The sequence below is a fragment of the Labeo rohita genome, unplaced genomic scaffold, assembly GCF_022985175.1.
Source record: "Labeo rohita strain BAU-BD-2019 unplaced genomic scaffold, IGBB_LRoh.1.0 scaffold_341, whole genome shotgun sequence".
Taxonomy (NCBI): Eukaryota; Metazoa; Chordata; class Actinopteri; order Cypriniformes; family Cyprinidae; genus Labeo; species Labeo rohita.
In genome coordinates, this window is record NW_026129259.1 from 14918 (window position 1) to 34509 (window position 19592).

At 35.7% G+C, this 19592-nt stretch overlaps 1 protein-coding gene, 2 long non-coding RNA genes and 1 pseudogene across 3 annotated transcripts in view; 2 read left to right on the top strand and 2 right to left on the bottom strand.

The window, feature by feature from the left end:
- Positions 1-3042: 3042 nt before the first annotated feature.
- The window catches only part of LOC127160382 (tripartite motif-containing protein 16-like), a 20628-nt pseudogene continuing 4078 nt past the window's right edge, over positions 3043-19592 (bottom strand).
- On the top strand, positions 9756-12392 carry LOC127160386 (uncharacterized). Its single transcript, XR_007826731.1, has 5 exons — positions 9756-10189; positions 10273-10341; positions 10450-10503; positions 10778-10881; positions 11175-12392. It is a non-coding gene; the product is annotated as an uncharacterized LOC127160386 (long non-coding RNA).
- Positions 12543-13224, top strand: LOC127160387 (uncharacterized). Its single transcript, XR_007826732.1, has 3 exons — positions 12543-12592; positions 12780-12849; positions 13184-13224. It is a non-coding gene; the product is annotated as an uncharacterized LOC127160387 (long non-coding RNA).
- LOC127160379 (tripartite motif-containing protein 16-like) overlaps positions 15302-19592 on the bottom strand; it is a 7767-nt gene continuing 3476 nt past the window's right edge. Inside the window, exon 5 of the mRNA XM_051103023.1 lies at positions 15302-17291. Coding sequence (XP_050958980.1) covers positions 16771-17291 — 521 coding nt within the window. The 3' untranslated portion in view covers positions 15302-16770. The remainder of the gene's footprint in view (positions 17292-19592) is intronic.

The following is a 19592-nucleotide window of genomic DNA, read 5'->3' on the forward strand; positions in this document are numbered from 1 at the left end:
AAGTTAGCACAAGTATTAGAAGAAATTCCAGTACAGCTGCATTACTTGCTGAATTGACTTTATTTTTCTGCAGTATTAGGTATGTTATGTTTGTACCACACCTATAGCAGAGTATACTGTCATATGACATGTAGCATTCATCTCCATAACACTCTAGGGTTGATATGTGTGTTACAGAAAGTGATGAGCAGTGCTCGGACTCACGCTGGAGCCCATCTGAATCTGTCTGCCTTCTCTTCCTGGGAGGTCAGTTTCTCTTGGTCTCGTCTTTACAAATGCGACTGTCATGTTTTCTTAGTTAATAATGTTTTCATTAATGTTGTCAAACTGACTGGCAGATCATTAATGTTGTGTTTAATGGCTACAGGAGCTGGCGTCTCTGGGTCTGGACAGATTGATGTCTGCTCTTATGGCTTTAGGTCTCAAATGTGGAGGGTGAGTGTGAACACACTGTCCTGCTCACGTTGCTCTCACTTTAACTACAATTTCATATTTAACTGTATCACAAATAAATAATTTAAACTGGCAGTCCTTGATTCTGGAGTCTGTAATGTCCAGATGTGTGATGTTTGTCTGTGTTTTTCACACTAGAAGAGAGGGCCCAGCGTCTGTTCAGCACTAAAGGCAAATCTCTGGAGTCACTGGAGCCCTCACTGTTTGCCAAAAGCCCAAAAGCCAAGGGACCAAAGAAGTAAGCCTCTCGTCATTTGAGATAATGGAAAATACATTGCAGTTAGATTTAAATTAGTACAGAAGCAAGTGACTTATTTACAAAATATGTATAATTTGTGTTTGTATGCATCATTTGCCTGTTAACTGTAACTTATTTAATCTTTTTTTTTTAAATATATGTATCTATCTCCTGTCTGCAGAGACTCTGAGTGCAACAAAGAAACAGCTTTTCTTGAAGCTCAGATTTATGAATATGTGGAGATCTTGGGGGTAAGCAGTCTGTCTGTTGTAGGATTTTAAAATTATTCTCCTCTCGTTACACATTTGTCTGCAGTGATGTTGCTGAAAGCTGATGTGTTTTTTTGTGTGACCCATGAGAACGTCCAGAGGAAGCAGGCGTGCACAGGAGAGGAGCGTGACGAGGAGGATGAAGAGCAGCCCAGTGAGAGTGAAGATGAAGATAATGAGATCATATACAACCCCAAAAACCTGCCACCCGGCTGGAATGGAAAGGTACACTTGGTTTTATTTTAGTTATTTATAGTGTTCATTAGAGATAAAAACGAAAAAAAAAAGTAATTGACTTCAATCATTCATCCAAAACATAATGAAGAGTGGAGAAGAGTAGTATTTTAACTCTGTTCTATATCACATATTCAATATCATAGAGCTCTAGTAGTAAAACACTTATAGTGTGTCATTAACTTTGTCTTTTGTCTGTTGTCTTTAGCCAATTCCATCCTGTTTTGGGCATTCCTAATACAGCCCACTTTGCCCACACCCAGATTGAGGATGCAGTGTCCTGTGAGTACAGTAATTCATCACAGATATACATATCACCCAATTTATACAGTGTACACTATGCGTTAGTGTTAATAAATGATAAAAAAGCACTGTTCCAGCCAGTCTTATATTTAATTTCTAACAGGACTGACAGTTTTACAGTTGTTTGACATTACTAGCCTACTGCTCAAATTCATGGTACTACAGGGTATTTGTTGTAGAGCTTAATGCTGATATTTATGCTGGTGCTTATTTGCAATAACCTTTTAATTTAAAAAAAATAGTGATGTCCTTTACGAAGTAAACATTTTAATAAAGGCTAATCATTATAAAAATATCTTTATTATAAGGATCGTGCATAGAACACAACATATATCATTGAGCTTAACAAAATATATTGAAAATATATTAAAAACAAAGTCAAACTACCTTGTACTTAAAATGCATTTTTCTCAGTTACACTTTATTTTGATATTCCACTTTCAACATTCTTCTAACTATAAGTAACTTTGCAACTACATGTCAACTAATTCTCATTCATTTGCAACTACATGTCTACTAACTCTCAGACCAGACTGTTAGGTTAGGTTTAGGGTTAGTAGAATAAGTTGACATATACTTGCAAAGTGTTAGAAGATAGTAAGCAGACAGTCTACTAATACTCTATTGACTAGTTGACATGCAGTTGCAAAATTACTTACTGTTAGTAGAATGTCTAAAGTGGACTATCAAAATAAAGTGTTACCTTTTTCTCTTTTCTAATAGTCTGGTCAAAGCTGAAGTCACAGAAAGCATTAGAGCGATGGCAGACAGACACAGAGGCAAGTTATTCTGAAACACATTCAATAGTCTGACATTACACTGAGTGAAGTCACATTCACCTGTTCAGCTCTGCTCTGACTGAAGCATCAGGTTTAACCAACATTAATCAGCTGTTAAAACTCTGTTTTGGCTGCTTGATTTGTTGCTTGTTGAAAAGAGAAGTTTTCAAGTGGGAATAAATCTTGAGACTGGATGTTTATGAATTCAGAAAGACAATATCTATACATTTTGTTTTGTCTTGCAGGAGGAATATGAAGACTCCAGTGGAAACGTGTCTTTTCCACAGTTTGTGAGAAATGTGATTGGTCTTTTTTAAAAGCTATCAGTTTGTACATTTTTATTACTATTTGATTATTCCCCATTTTTCCATTGGCTGTCTTAAATATTAGATGACTTTCCTTATTCAATTAATGGATACTTTCCTTTTTTAGTACATTGTGTTAAAATTGTTTGTTTGCTTTTTTTAATCAGTCTGGTGACTTTCAAATCTGCTGTAATTACAGGCTGTTCCATAACATACTTACATGGTAAGTACATTTTGTTTCATGTAACTACAACAGCTACAACTAAGTACTTAAGTAGGTAATTACTCTGTATTATGGACACCTTAAAATAGAGTATCTAAACACATACTTTTAAAATATAAACTAAAAATATTAATTTCCAAACAAATGTGAGCATTTTCAGGTCATTCTGATATAGTCATAGAACAGTTAAACATTGTTAACAATTAAATAATATACATAGTTAAAAAAAAAAAATATATATATATATATATATATATATATATATGATTTAAATCAACAGTGACACAGATCCACAGAAATACACACTCATTCAGACTCACATACATTATATACATTATTATACTGATGTGAATTGTATTATCTATGGCTACATAGTACATGTACAGTATTTGGGAAGAACAACCGAGGATCTGACTTACAATGTCAATTCAATTTTTTGAATACCTTGAGATACTGTAACATCTCGCTGTTGCTAATTTATCACACAAAGATGCAACATCACATTATTGGCACAGAACCAATATCAATTATTCAGTATCAATTATTTAGTTAAATCAGAGAGTCTGACTGTTCCCCAAACATTAAACCCAGGATAGAGCGGCTGAGTGAATGTGGTCTGGACTGTGTGGATGAGGTTCATTGTGTCAGAGACGCTGTAGAAGGACAGAGTTCCTGCACTGTGATCCACATACACTCCTATTCTACGGAAACTGGGGGGTACAGGGAGTTCAGTGTATTTGTTATTGTGCCTGAATGAGAAACTGCAAGAAGAGCAGGACAAACTCCAGGACTGTTCATTACATCCAAATAAACACTCATAACCAGACCCCTTCCTGCTGATGCTCTTATATGACACTGATATATCAACACCATCACTCCCACTCCACTCAACCTCCCAGTAACAGCGTCCACTCACACTCTCTCTACACAACACCTGAAGACATCCATCAAATCTGTCTGGATGATCAGGATATTGATACGGATGGAGTATGCCAGTGCAAGTCACCACTCTGTTCCCTTCAGACAGACGGAGGAGTTTATACACTGTATTTGGATCCAGAGTAAGCCGATGGGAATCTGATGCAGAAAAAATAGAATTATGAATTTTAAACTGGACAAAGGTTTGTGAATTAAAATGTTCCTGTTTTTTTCTACCCACTTTCCTGTCTATCTCAGCTTTTATGTTAATTGAAGACAAAAGCCCAGAGAATAATTTTAAGAGTTTATGTTCTGAGGACTTTTATGTTGGTGTGTATTTCTGCTTTCATTGGTTCCTGTGTTTCCTCTCTGTTAAGTTCCTGTCATAGATATGTAAAGGTAGATGCGTTTGCCATCTTGAAATTATCAAAGTGTTGTCACAGAGTAAGCACAGCTTCTGGTTGTTTGGAAAAAAAACAAATGACAAAAATGACAAAATTTAAATGGGATAAACTTTCACAGGTGAGAATGTGTTGGTTTGTGTTTTTATTATGTATTAAGTTTTTAAACTATGGTAACTTTTTAATGTTGTGTTAGCTAATGGCTTCATCTCTAGTGTTAGTCTAGCAAAACAATCTGCTAAAGTCTGATGCAGATATAGATATAAATGTGTATAACTGTGAGTGCAGAACTTGCTCTCAAGTGTTCACAGACTGGCTTTGACCATTTCAATATGGCGGACGGCTTACATATAGTGGCCCATAGAGACATCTGCTAATAAGGCATCTACCTGTACATACATATGTTTCCTGTTTCCTTGGTTCTCTCAGTTCCCGATTATGCACTTGTTTGTCACCTTATTATCTATGATTTGCACCGGTGTATTTAGTGGTTTCAACAAGCCAACAATAGAAAGCGACCAATCATGCACCATTAAAACCAGCACGATTCCCATTAGAACCAGTAAAACCATTGCAAATTCTGTGATGGTTTCTATTGTTTTTTTTTTTTTTTTTGTTGTTTTTGTTTTTTCAGCAGGGCTTAAATGGCTTTTTGCTGGAGGTAACAGCTGGTGCGTCCAGTTTGGTTTTGTTTTACGTTTGCATTTCTTACTATCAGCCATGTTTATTCTACTCTGGGCTTTTATATACATATCCGCTAACTGTTTACAAGAAGCACACATGTGACAATTAGCTGAACATATATTTGTTTAATTAGTGACATTTGGCCTGCATTTTGAAAATCTTTTTTTTTTTTTGAATGTGACAACATTTTTATTTTTAAACCTTTTTTTGAATATGGTTACATAATATAATGCTCTACAATATTTCTATGAACAAATCTCTGACAGAGATCCTTCCCCTCCCCCTATCACTTTGTGCATTGTTAATAAGCATGCTGACATAATTCATAGCATCGAGGTCAACGTCGCCCTTACTCTTAGCCTAAGACTTCTCTCTATTCCTTAGTAAATGTTTGTTTCATCAGCTTTGTGAATAGGTATTAAGAGAAAACTCGTAACTAAAAACGTTTACTGCTATTTAGGAGAACTCTTAGTGGTAAGTTTTTTGTCAATACAGGCCCTGATTCAGATCACCAGCTTGTTAGAAGAGAGCTCCATGCATGAACTGTGTTTTGATTGACAGGGTCCCTACACAGTGTTTATTGCTCCTTACTCTCTGAGCACGGGATATCCACTGAAATTTACTTCACTTTGGAAAATTCATTCATGGAGTTGCGCTATGCCACTGCAGCATTTGACACAGACAAAACTTAGTAGAACTTACTAGTGTAAAGTGTGACATAATATACCTCTGTAAATAAATACAATTTAAATTCACATCTCTCACACTTTAATGCCCTTTGAATGAAGCATATATGCTCCGTTCTATCGTTTAAGGTCAACTCAGGTAACAACAGGAGAAAAAAAAAGCAGTTTCTTGAAATGAAAGTATGAAAAGATATTTCGTAAACATTTTGTAAAAAGGTTGCCAGGTCTGATGAATCTCGATTTCTGCTACAGCATTCAAATGATAGGGTCAGTATTGGGCTGGAACAGGACCTTTAGACAAGACTTAATCTTGAATTTCCAGAGTCACAGATGTACTCTATAGTCACTCTATATACTGTACTCTATACTGTATGTCAGAGTGTTGCCCACAAGGCTATTGCTCTGACCACTGGATTACTTAAAAAAAAAACCCAAAAAAACTATAAAATAATATATATATATATATATTAATAATAATAAAGAATGTCAACACTAATGATGTTTTCTTCCACTTCCAAGAAATAAACATTCTAGATGAAGTATCTTAATGTGTGTAATTTAATTGTGTTTCTTAGTGACTTACACTGTAGGAAGTCTTCTCTGGTCCTGGGAACAATGTTACTGTGAGTGACTGTGAAAATAACAGATATTAAAAGTGTAGATCTCATTTAAAGAGATATATTATTGTCTACCTGCATTTCAAATGTACTTAAATGTAAAGATTTGCTGCATGATATTAGATGATGTTAGGCTCATTACAGAGAGCAGATGGATCTCTAATATTTTACCATTTATCCTTTCCATCTCATTTTTGCAGAAATCCTCCAGTTTGTGTCTCAGCTGACTGACAGATTCTCTCACACCATCAAAAGAAAAGAGGAAACTGACACTGATGTTTTCTGTAGATTCAGGAGGAGCTGAGAAAGACTGAAGACTCTACAGGAATAAAAATTAATAAACCAGAAAACAATTCTGCTAAAAAAAAACTGCAAAATACAGTAATTCAAGTATTTCCAGTCTACTTTAAAGTCCTTCAAAAAGAAGGAAACATGAAACATGACCGTGATAATTAATAATAATAATAATAATAATCATTATAAAACATGTTTATCCATTCATCAGTCAGTGTGGTTGATATAATCAATGCCAGTTAATTAAAGACACTAGATCTGTTACCTGGAGGAAATGGATGTGATCGTCTGTGTGTGAAAGCTGCTCCAGCTCAGTGTTTCTCTTCTTCAGATCATCAATCTCCTGCTCCAGTCGCTCCATTTGTTCTTCAGCTCGACTCACTGCAGCCTTTTCCTGATCTCTGATCCGCTGTGTCACCTCAGAGCGGCTTCTCTCAATGGAGCGGATGAGCTCAGTAAAGATCCTCTCACTGTCCTCCACTGCTGTCTGTGCAGAGCGCTGTTACACACACATCACAATCAGCTCTTACTGCTTCCTCACACAGCCTGAGAGACACAGCGGCTTCAGTGGGACTGAAAGAGGAGAGTCAAACTGAGTCTCAAACTTCTCTTCTTCTCCAAACTCACCTTATGAGACTCCACAGCCTCTCTCAGCTGCTCAAGATCTTTCTGTCTCTGCTGGATTCTCTGCTGGAGTTTACTCTGTGTCTCCTTCAAGTGTTTCTGGAAGAGAAATTAAAAAACAGCAAACCCAAGACTTATTACATAAAACTATCACAAATTCAAAATGTAAAAAGTTGCCTGTTTGATTAAAAATATTTTTCTTTACAACAATGTTCATGAGAGGTTTGGGATCATTATTTATATTTAGGTTAGACACAAAGTCCTCAGACATGAAGGGGGCATATATAATTCTTACTGTCATCATTATTCTGCAATCATGAATTAATTAGCAAAAATTGACATCTTGCAATTTGCAGCAACAAAGAAACTCATGTTCAGTTAGAGTAGGGACTTGAGCCATTTGATAAAAGCAAAGTTCAGCTTGTGCACAAATACAGAGCTGTCATGTTTTATCTCCCAATGGAATGAAGATCACATGATGCAATAATGATACAGCTGGATACTGCAGTGAGGAGAAACACTTGAAGTGTCAGCATTAATAAATCAATGTGTCGTTTCAGTTCATACCTCTTTCTCTGTCCTCTCTGCTGCAGTTGATACAGTCTCATGGTTTTTATGTTTATCCGTCAAACAAAGTACACAAACACATTGCTGGTCAGTACAACAGAAAACCTCCAGAAGTTTATTATGTTGATGGCAGATCATCTGCTGCAGTCATCCAGTGGCGTTGATCACTTTGTGTCTCTTTCTTGAGTGAAACTCCTCATGACGCTCAAAATGAGTTTGACAGTAAGACTCCAGACACACCAGACAGGACTTGACAGCTTTGTGTTTTCTTCCAGTACAGATGTCACACTCCACGTCTCCAGATCCAGCAGGAACAGCAGCTTTTAGTTTGGTCTTCTTCAGTTTCTCCACCACTTCAGCCAGCATGGTGTTTTTACCTAAAGCAGGTCTTGGACTGAAGGTCTGTCTGCACTGAGGGCAGCTGTAGACTCTCTTCTGATCCTCTTGATCCCAGCAGTCTGTAATGCAGCTCATACAGTAACTGTGTCCACAGGGAATGGCCACTGGATCCTTCAGGAGATCCAGACACACTGGACAGCTGAACTGATCCACTGAAAAAACACTGGCTTCAGCCATTTCACTGTGTCTACAGCAATACAGACACACAAACAACAGCTCAACAGCAGATCAGTTTCAGTTTCTTGTAACAGTTTCCTGGTTCTGTGTTTGAGAGACGTGTGCAAAACAAGTAAGGCTGTAAACCCACACCCTAAAATGTCCACTAGGTGTCAGTCTTATACAGAAACTCAGAGTTAGTGAGAACAGAAAGTTGCTGTGAGTTGTTAGATGAACACCTTTACAAAATAAAACCATTATTCATTTTGTGTCAATAACCCAGCTATGTCCAGATATTAGATGACTGTGATTTTGCATGAGCAGGTTATGGGGTGATGTCTATGGCATTTCCTTTCAAGCCCTTTAGACTTGTTACATCTGGAGTTGTTTGGAAAGGCCTATACAGTGGCAGGTCAGGCCTGGTACACCTGCAGAAAGTAATCATAAATAAAAAAAAATTAAAAGAACAATACTGTTTATAAATTCAATGTCTCTGTTACTTAATTAGTGGAGAAGAGGAGTATCCTCAGCTTAACAGAACTGCTCACACTTACAATACATGTGATCAAAACAAGAAAAGAACTTGTTTGTTTACAAACCAGATACAATTTTAAAGTTCAATTTGTATTTAAATTTAAGAATGAAATCATTTACCTGTTGTGAGTGTGTTGACAGTCTGTGTAAGTGGATCACTAAGCTCCAGAAACTCAGTAATGAGCTGCTTTGACAGTTAAAAAAAAAAAAAGTGAGAATAAACAACCCTAAACTCTAAACCCTAAAAAGAGGTCATCTCTAGGTGCTGATCCATCTGGGGGACTGCAGTGACCATCTGATCTGGATACAGACTGGATCTGGTGGTTAAGGTGACCTCGGAATAAGAAGATAGATGCCATAGATGCCATTCTTCTGACGATGCACTGAGTACATTGGGTGTTATAGGAAGTGTTCCCGGTTCAGGTTGACCTAATTAAAGCAGCCTAACAGTCCTTTTAACGGAGGATTGTTGATTTTCGCCCGTGGTTGATTTTGATATTCTAGGTATTAGCAAAATATTCTAGGTATTATAATAACCACAATGACATATTACTTAACAATTAGTTAATAGTAACAACAAGTAAAGTCATATCATAATGATATCTTTGCAAATCATTAGCTAATGATTAATTAAAGCAGACATGTGTTAAAATGTGTTATTAAGGAATTAATACATCATGACACATTTAACTAATAACAATTTATTGATCTATATACCAATCTATATTTATCATATAGAATGTTCATTTGTTGCTGATGAAGTAATTATTAATATATGGTTTAGTTCTTTATGAGTTATATATTAACTCATGATTATATCTGCATTAGTTAAGCATGAATTAATGCATATTTGTGCACTGTATTGTAAAGTGTTACCGCCTTTTTCACTATGTAAAGTTTGTATTTAGATGTTTAAATGATCATGTTGTAGTGGCTTCTTGTTGAAATTGTAAAGTTACATTTTGTAAAACATTAGACTGTAAATGGTGTAAAAATTCATTGCCTGATTATTTAAAATCTATTGCAAATCATAATAATTATAAAAGCTACAAAATCTGGGTAGATTCAGCAGCAAACCTGTAGTCATATTTAGTGTACTTGTATATTTGTATTCTACTTAATTTATAAAAGGCCTTACTGTAAAAACAAATCCGTAAAAATACAGTACAATATACCCTAATAATTAAAGGAAATTTTCCGTATTTGGTTTTTACAGGATGTTTTTCCATATGTTTTAATTACGCATGGCATTGTGGGAACAAGAGCGAAGAGAAGGAGAGTTTCTCGGTCAAAGTTTCATTTTAATGTCGGTTTTCGAATTTAGGAAACCCGTTTTTACCCTTCGTGGTAAATTATATGTTGTTAAATGTCACAAAAAATTGTTTACGTAAGGTTAACTTAGTTGCTCTCTGGCTTGTTTGGCAAATGAACGTCGGAGCCGTCGCACTCAACATTTCTCTGCCTATCGTCAGACATCTTCCTCGTGGAGTTTTCTGCCAAATGAGGTAAGTTTTGACCTTTTATTGTCTTGTTTCACACACACGGAAGATAAAATGCTAAACAGAAACTAATTCGGTAACGTTACTAGCAAGCTGTCTGTGAAGCGACTGTGTAAACCGAGGCGTCCGACAGAATGCCACTTCAGGTCAGCGGTCCGGTAACGTACAGCTCATCGAGTTATCTTTCTCACTCTAATGGACAAATGCACACGACATTATGTCAAAATGACCGTTGTGTTTCTTTCGTTTTGTTTTTTTAATGACAGGACGTGATTGCTGCTGTACTGTGAATCTCAAGCACACCCGCATTCTTATCACGGGTTTGTATTCTGTTTTATTAACAGTTTTATTTAACATTAGTGTTATGTATCAGAAAGAAAATAGTTACTGAGTAATTTATTCTGTTGACTTTCACAACAATGTGAAGTTGTTGCTGTCTGATGCGTCGGAAGTCACGTCACAGACAACGTGCTAATGTTACCAAAATGATCGGATTGATTACTTGTGCATGTTATCATCCTGGTGTGTATAAGGTGTGTTCGAAGTGCTTGTCATTATGTATATGGTCATTTTGTAATGTCTTTTTTGTTTAAGGTGATGGGCAGTTCAGGATTGCTGTCGTTCAGGAAGTTAATTGTTGCGGTTGTGAGCTACAAATACCCAGAAGAGGCGGCACTTACATTGGAATCCATACAGAAGTAAGCAACACGTATGTTATGAAATGTTTATCTGTTTATTTAATTGAAAATAATGAAGTATATTGTAAGACACAGATGATCTGACAAGCTCGTATGACAAATGTAAATGGAGACTATTGGAAATGTAAGTTAAGCAATTTATAAACAAATATTTTAATTGGCAAGTTATTAGGGTTAGCAGTTAATTTAATGAACTTAAAATACTGTATGATTGATTTTCCATCTCCAGCCTGCATGTTACTCTGTAGTTCAGTTTAATTAATTCCATTTTTTGTTATATCCACTTCTTTTAGAATTTTCCTGTGAAGAAATCCTAAACGTGGTTTGAGATGAAGGCAACCAAGTGGCTGCGCATTCCTCCAAGACTCTTGCATGGACAATTTTGAAAATCCATGTAATATTTGAGCTTTTTTAAAATAAAAACAAAAATGGCACTTGTATTAAACATGCTGATAAATGGGAAATAATACATCCCCTATAATGAATTGCATCACTTTAATGATATTTCAGTTACAGTGAACTTCAAAATTCTGTTGTCAAGCCACTGGAGTCACATACTTTACTGATGTCTTTACAGAAGTCAACATTTGAAGTGGATCAAAACCTTTTGCCAAAGTTGCCCTATAACCAAAACAATACTCATTCATGTCTTAGGACAATTTTGATAAACTTTACTGATCCACTTCAAATGTGGACCTTGAAAATGGTAGTTGTATAGACTGTCAATAGAGGGACAGAAAGTACCCATGTTTAATTAAAAATACTGATTAATTAATAATTAATGAATTTGTGTTTTGAAAAATGAATGAAAGTGGGTTTGGAATTGTATGAGGGTGAGTAATTGACAGAATTCACATTTTTGTATGAACTATCCCTGTAAACAATATTGTTTTCTCTTATAAGAAGAAAGTTTTGAATCTTGACTGTTTTACAGTTTGAAGTTTAAATTTTGTGATAACTTTTTAGTGGAACACCTGTATTGTACAGATGCTCATGTTTCCTTTTTTTTTTTTTTTTTTTTTTTTAATTCTGTCTGTTACTGTTTAAAGCTAAACTGTCTTTTACAATACAGGCATTTTTCAGTGTTTGACACATTGTTAAATGAATTGATTATTTGATATCGTTTAGTCCTAACCCATTTAAGGAAAACATAAGCCATTGAATGCACTTTTAAGAATGTTTACATGAAGTATAAACCATGTTCAAGTTGTATATTGTGCTGGATTTATTTGCTTTATAAATATATATATATTTATAGATATAAATACACCATTAAAACAGAAAAAGTCCTGTTTTTTTTACTGGTGGCAGACTGTAAATTAACAGACTGTAAATTTACGGTACAAAGTCCAGGTAATGAGCTGCCAGTACTTTTTCCGTTTTTTTTACAGAATTTTTTTCTCCTAGGAACAAGTGTTGCAAATGAGTTTCAGCTACAAGAACTTTGATACATGTATGGGATGACTGTTATTTCAATTTCATCTGTGTTTATTGTATCTGTCCCTAACAAATAAAACATAACAAGAAAACATTCATAGAACTGGCGGTCCCTGATTTTTGAGGCTGTTTGTAAAGTCCAAACGTGTGATGTTTGTCTGTGTTTTTTCATTGTAGCACACTAGAAGCATCTGTTCAGCACTAAAGGCAAATCTCTGGAATCACTGGACCCCTCACTGTCTGCCAAAAACCCAAAAGCCAAGGGACCAAAGAAGTAAGCCTATCTCCATTTATATGTATAATACAATGCATTCAGGTTTAAATTAGCACAGAAACATTTGCAAAATGTTTGTGTTTTCTTAAATATTTTGTGTGCATTATTTGCCTGTTAAATGTATTAATAAATGTTATTTATTTGTTCACTAAAAATATCTATCTATCTGTCTATCTTGTGTCTGCAGAGACTCTGAGCGCAACAAGGAAACTGCCTTTCTTGAAGCTCAGATTTATGAATATGTGGAGATCTTGGGGGTAAGCAGTCTGCCTGTTGTATATTTAGTTTTGTATTTATTCTCCTCTCATTACACATTAATACTATAATTTTGTACGCAGAAGATATGCACAGCCACAACATTAAAACCACTAACAGGCGAAGTAAATAAATGGATTATATTGTTACAGTGGCACCTGAGATCGATGAGATACATTAGATCTCAGATATAGTTTACTTTTTGATGTTTCTTAGTAAATTAACTTCAGAATGTATTTTTTCAGTAATTTTTTCAGTGTTTTTCTTTGGTTTGATTGGTGTGAATTGTCTGCAGTGATGTTGCTGAAAGCTGATGTGTTTTGTTGTGTGTTGCAGGAGCAAAGGCAGCTAACCCATGAGAACGTCCAGAGGAAGCAACTTTGTCTTTTGTCTGTTGTCTTTAGCCGATTCCATACTGACTGTACAAGCTGCACGGCCTGAACATCAATTACAACTGTGAGATTTGTGGGAATTACATGTACAGAGGACCCAAAGCCTTCCAGAGACACTTTGCAGTAAGTTTGCAATAAAAATATTAGATGTATTAATGGAGCAGGATTTCACTTGTTTCCGTTTTAGGTAGTGAATTTACTGACTTTCAATGCATGTTCCGCATGTTCTGTATCACCTTTACTAATCATGCACTAATGAGAATATTACTCTTACTGAAAATACTAGATAGTATGTCAGGACAGTATAGAAACAAATGTAAATGAACAAACGTTTGTAATTTTAGTCTTAACCCTTGTGCTGTATTGAAAGTCTGTGACACCTTTGGTGTTCCCGGTCAAAAATCAGTTTTCTGTGTTTCATCAGGAGTGGCGTCATGCTCACGGCATGCACTGTTTGGGCATTCCTAATACAGCCCACTTTGCTAATGTCACCCAGATTGAGGATGCAGTGTCCCGTGAGTACAGTAATTCATCACAGATATACATTTCACCCAATTTATACAGTGTACACTATGCATTAGTGCTACTAAATGATAAAGCATCGTTCCATCTCCAGCCATGTTTATATTTAATTGCTAACAGGATTGACAGTTTTATAGTGTAGTCCTTTATGAAATAAACATTTTAATAAAGGAAAACAACATATATCATTTATCTTAACAAAATATATTGAAAACATAAAAATAAAAAAAAAAAAAAATCTAACTAATATTTTAAACTGTTTAAAAGTTGAGAAAAATGCCAATAGTAATATTGGTGTCAGTTATTCATTAAATCATTATTGATGCATGCTAATAAACGTTATGGAAAATGACAGTAATGGTGTCTGTCCTTGCAGTTAAAATGCATTTTTCTCTTTTCTAATAGTCTGGTCAAAGCTGAAGTCACAGAAAGCATTAGAGCGATGGCAGACAGACACAGAGGTGAGTTATTCTGAAACACATTCAATAGTCTGACATTACACTGAGTGAAGTCACACTGACCTGTTCAGCTCTGCTCTGACTGAAGCATCAGGTTTAACCAACATTAATCAGCTGTTAAAACTCTGCTTTGGCTGCTTGATTTGATCCTTGTTGGAGAAAGAAAGATTAAATCTTGGGTCTGAAAGAAAATATCTATAGTTTTTTTTTTTTTTTTTTTTTTTTTTGTCTTGCAGGAGGAATATGAAGACTCCAGTGGAAACGTGGTCAACAAGAAAACTTATGAGGATCTGAAATGACAGGGGCTTCTGTAGCACAACAAACAAGATCTCTGAACATACAAAATACTTGCAATGTAAATACTGAAGCAGAAATGTGATGGTGAGTTTAGTCTTCTTGTCTTTTCCACAGGTTGTGAGAAATGTCAAGTCAAGTTAAGTCAAGTCAAGTCAAGTCACCTTTATATACCGCTATAACAATACAGAATTGTGACAAAGTGGCTGTACAGTATTAAATAGGAAATAGTACATCAACAATGCAAAAGGGCAACAATAAACACTCAATTTTCAGGTAAAGGCAGTTAATCAAATATAGTAAAATAAAATACAATATCGTGTAAAGAAAAAGTGTCCCCAACTAAGCAAGCCAGAGGCAACAGCAGCAAGGAACCAAAACTCCATCGGTGACAAAATGGAGAAAAAAAACCTTGGGAGAAACCAGGCTCGGTCGGGGGGCCAGTTCTCCTCTGGCCAGATGCAAAGGACTCATCTGGTCTTGTGCTGATGGCCGTCTAGGTGATGTGGTCTTCACTGGGGATCCGTCTCTGGGGCTCATCTAGTCGATGTGGTCTCCAGTGACATTCAGGGCTGTAGAGGTCGTCTCTAGGTGCTGATCCACCGTCTGGGCTGGGTACAGACAGGATCTGGGGGACTGCAGTGACCATCTGATCTGGATACAGACTGGATCTGGTGGTTAAGGTGACCTTGGGGTAAGAAAAAAACAGACTAATATTAGCGTAGATGCCATTCTTCTTACGATCCACTGAGTACATTGGGTGTTATGGGAAGTGTTCCCGGTTCCGGTTGACCTAATTAAAGCAGCCTAACAATCCTTTAACGGATTTGAATTATAGAAATATGTTGATGTGTTATGTGTAAGCCAGGTTAAAGAGATGGGTCTTTAATCTAGATTTAAACTGACAGAGTGTGTCTGAATCCCAAACAGTGTTGGGTAGATTGTTCCAGAGTTTGGGCACTAGATAAGAAAATGATCTGCCGCCCGCGGTTGATTTTGATATTCTAGGTATTATCAAATTGCCAGAGTTTTTAGAACGCAGCGGACGTGAGGGACTATAATGCGATAAGAGCTCACTCAGGTACTGTGGAGCTAAACCATTCAGGGCTTTATAAGTAATTAGCAAGATTTTAAAATCTATACGATGTTTAATAGGGAGCCAGTACAGTGTTGACTGAACCAGGCTAATATGATCATACTTTTTGGTTCTAGTATGAACTCTAGCTGCTGCATTTTGGACCAGCTGGAGTTTGTTTATTAAGTGAGCAGAACAACCACCCAATAAAGCATTACAATAATCTAACCTTGAGGTCATAAACGCATGAATTTACGTTTCAGCATTTGACATTGAGAGCATAGGTCGTAATTTAGATATATTTTAGAAATTTCGAAATGTGATTGGTCTTTTTGAAAGTGATCAGTTTGTACGTTTTTATTACTTTTTGATTAATCCCCATTTTCCCATTTGTGGTCTTAAATATGAGACGTATTTCATTAATAAATTCTAGCACATTGTGTGAAAAATGTTTGCTTTTTTAATCAATCTGGAGATTTTTAAGTCTGCAGTACAATATATTGAAACAGTGAGGTGGTTTTACTTCAGTAGTATATCATAATGACAAAGAAAACATAAGCTAAAAAACACAAATAAAAACAAAATGAAATACAGTATCACATTTACATAAAAAGAAATTAAAACACATTTTTACACCATATACACGGCATCTTAAATATACTGTTATACATATACTATTAAAGGTCCTGTACGTGCAGTGAGAGCACACCTGTATCGGATCCCTTAAAAGATTATAAAAGTACAAACCCATTCTGCCTCTTTCCAATCTTTTTCCAATCTTCAAAATTTATTTATTTATTATTTCTTTTATAATGTACCTTTGTGTTAATTTAAAAGTGTTTGGATGGCAAGATTCACACTTTTGATTTTAGGACTCTTGAATAATTTAAATTGTCATTTCAGTTATATAATGAGATTTTAACCATTTTTTCATGGACAAACAGTATTTACCAATTTTACAGTCAATATTATATTAAACTGATGATAAAGTATCTACTCCATTATAATATTGTACAACACACGTTATTATGAGTGACAGAAGTTCAGCTGTTGTTTACAACATCTTACTGTTTTGTAATTTGTAAGTTGCTCTGGATAAATGCATCTGCAAATATAAACATTCTGATTTATCATGGGTTGGCATATACAATGTGTAAAATCTCTATGATCTAGACCGTTAGATCAACACAGTTTCGCTGATGATTTATAACCAACCCCAAACCCAGGATAGAGCGGCTGAGTGAATGTGGTCTGGACTGTGTGGATGAGGTTCATTGTGTCAGAGACGCTGTAGAAGGACAGAGTTCCTGCACTGTGATCCACATACACTCCTATTCTACTGCAGCTGGAGGGAACAGGGAGTTCAGTATATTTGTCTTTGTGCCAGAATGAGAAACTGAAGGGAGAGCAGGACAATCTCCAGGACTGATCATTACATCCAAATAAACACTTATGACCAGATCCCTTCCTGCTGATACTCTTATATGACAATGATATTTGCACTTCTCTTCCACTCCACTCAACTTCCCAGTAACAGCGTCCACTCACACTCTCTCTACACAACACCTGAAGATATCTAACAAATCTGTCTGGATGATCAGGATACGGCTGCCGTGTGTTAGTGTAAGTCACCACTGTGTTCCCCTCAGACAGACGGAGGAGTTTATATGCAGTGTTTGGGTCCAGAGCGAGCTGATGGGAATCTGATGGGAAAAAAACACTGGCGTGAGGAAAGTATATATATATATATATATATATATATATATATATTATGTTGAGTATTCAACTTGATATGCCAAAAACCAGGGGTGTAGGTTTTATTTTAACTGGTGTGTACATTACAGCAGACAGCACCCCCTCATCCCACTACCCCAACATTTTCACATTTATGTTTTTGGCCTTTTGTACGGCTGAGAGAGCTCGACGGGCTGCAACTTAAGAAAACACATGCAAACAGAAAAAAATGACAACAAATTAAGAAAACTTCATCAGTTTGACAACACAGGCGCTGCAAATCCTCACAACGCAACCAAACACAGAAACGTGCTGTGAACACACAAATAGACCTGATTATTATTATTATTATTATTATTATTATTATTATTATTATTATTATTATTATTTATTCAGTTTCATCATCAAACAAAAAAAACAAGGCAACATTGCACATTTCAAATTGCAAATTCAACTGCAAATAAATAAATAACAGCATAAAGAGAAAACACACAAGATGAACACAAACATACCAAAAGAAAAACAAAAAACAAAACAAAACAAAACAAACAAAAAAAGAAATTCCAGGCAATTACATAAATTTAAAAAGCTTTCAAATTTGTTTTGTTTTTATGAGCTTCTTATTTTGAGATGTCATATTAGAGAGGGTTTCTAGGTAAATTTTAAGATCAGTGTTACAAAATGTAATATATAATGGTTTCTTCTGACTTACTTTTGACTTGTGAATATAAAACTTTGCTAAGATAATTAAGAGATTTATAACATAAACCTGTTTATCAGAAAAAGAGGGGTTTTGAAAACAAAGTAAAATATCATGAAAATCTAAATTAAGGGGTTTGCCTAATTTCTTTGTTATGTCTATTTTAAAGTCAGTCCAAAATGAAATAGCATAAGGGCAATAGAAAAATAAATGTTCAATATCTGGACCTGATTATTTGTTCAGTGGCTTTTAGTTAAAAAATTCAGGTCCCAGCTGGGTTCGTCACTTTTTGAGGTCCCCCTGAAACATTTCCGTTGTGGTCTGTGCTATTTGCAGCGCGTTTGTGTGTTTGCAGGGCGTTTCTGTGTTTGGTTGTGTTGTGAGAAGTGGCAGCACGTTTCCGTATTTGTGTTTGCGTTGCGAGGATTTGCAGCACCCGTGTTGTCAAACTGATGAAGAAGTTTTCTTAATTTGTTGTCATTTTTTCTGTTTGCATGTGTTTTCTTAAGTTGCAGCGCATTGAGCTCTCTCGGCCACCGTACTTTTGTGCAGTAGGACAGAGAGACAGGAAGCAAAGTGGTGGAGAGGGGACAGGATCAGGAAAGCCCCTCAAGTAAGGACTGCACCTCATGTCAGAGAATCCAATCATCTGGATTTAAATAAGCAATTTAAGAAGATTTAAGAACACTCTAATATTTCATTGGACCATCTTTATCTTTGATAACACTGTGGTTTCTTTATGGCATTGTTTCAACATTTGGATTAATTTTTTGCTGAGATCTTGAATTGACAATCAAACCATTCTGTAACATTGACTCCAGCACATCCTAAAGACTTTCAATAAAATTAAGCTCAGGTCTCTGTGGTGGATAATTCATATGTGAAAATGATTCCTTATGCTCACACTGAATCACTACTTGAAAATCAGAGCCTACGGTACATCTTACATCTTTTAAAATGAAAGCTACACACTGCATCGGTTAGGGTTGAAAGAATTCTTGCAAAATATATAACATGCAAGAAACATTCGCTCCAATAATGATCCCATCCTCTTCAGTATTTGCTTATTAAAGTCCAAATGACAACATTTTTTTTTGGCCAGGCAGTGTATATATGGCCTTATAGGCAACATAGATATCTATATCACTCTTGATGTAGGGCAATATATGTCATATACTACATTTCAGTATAGGTGGTGCAGTCCATGAGGACGAGATGCTCTGTAATACTGGACACACAAGATACTCACTGTGACTTATACACCCTCTTTGTTTATGGACTCATTATTTAATTTCTGTTAATGTCCCAGTTAGTAAACTTTTTATATTCATACAGATATTAAGCAGCTGAAAGTGTGAGGATGTTTCTTTTTTGCTGAGTTTATGTACAAAACAGACAGACACACACACACACACGTTGTGTTTACATGTTTTATGGGTTCATTCCATAGGTGTAATGGTTTTTATACTGTACAAACCGTATTTTCTATCGCCCTACACCTACCCTACACCTAAACCTAGCCCTCACAGGAGACTGTGCATTCTTTTACTTTCTCAAAAACACTCATTCT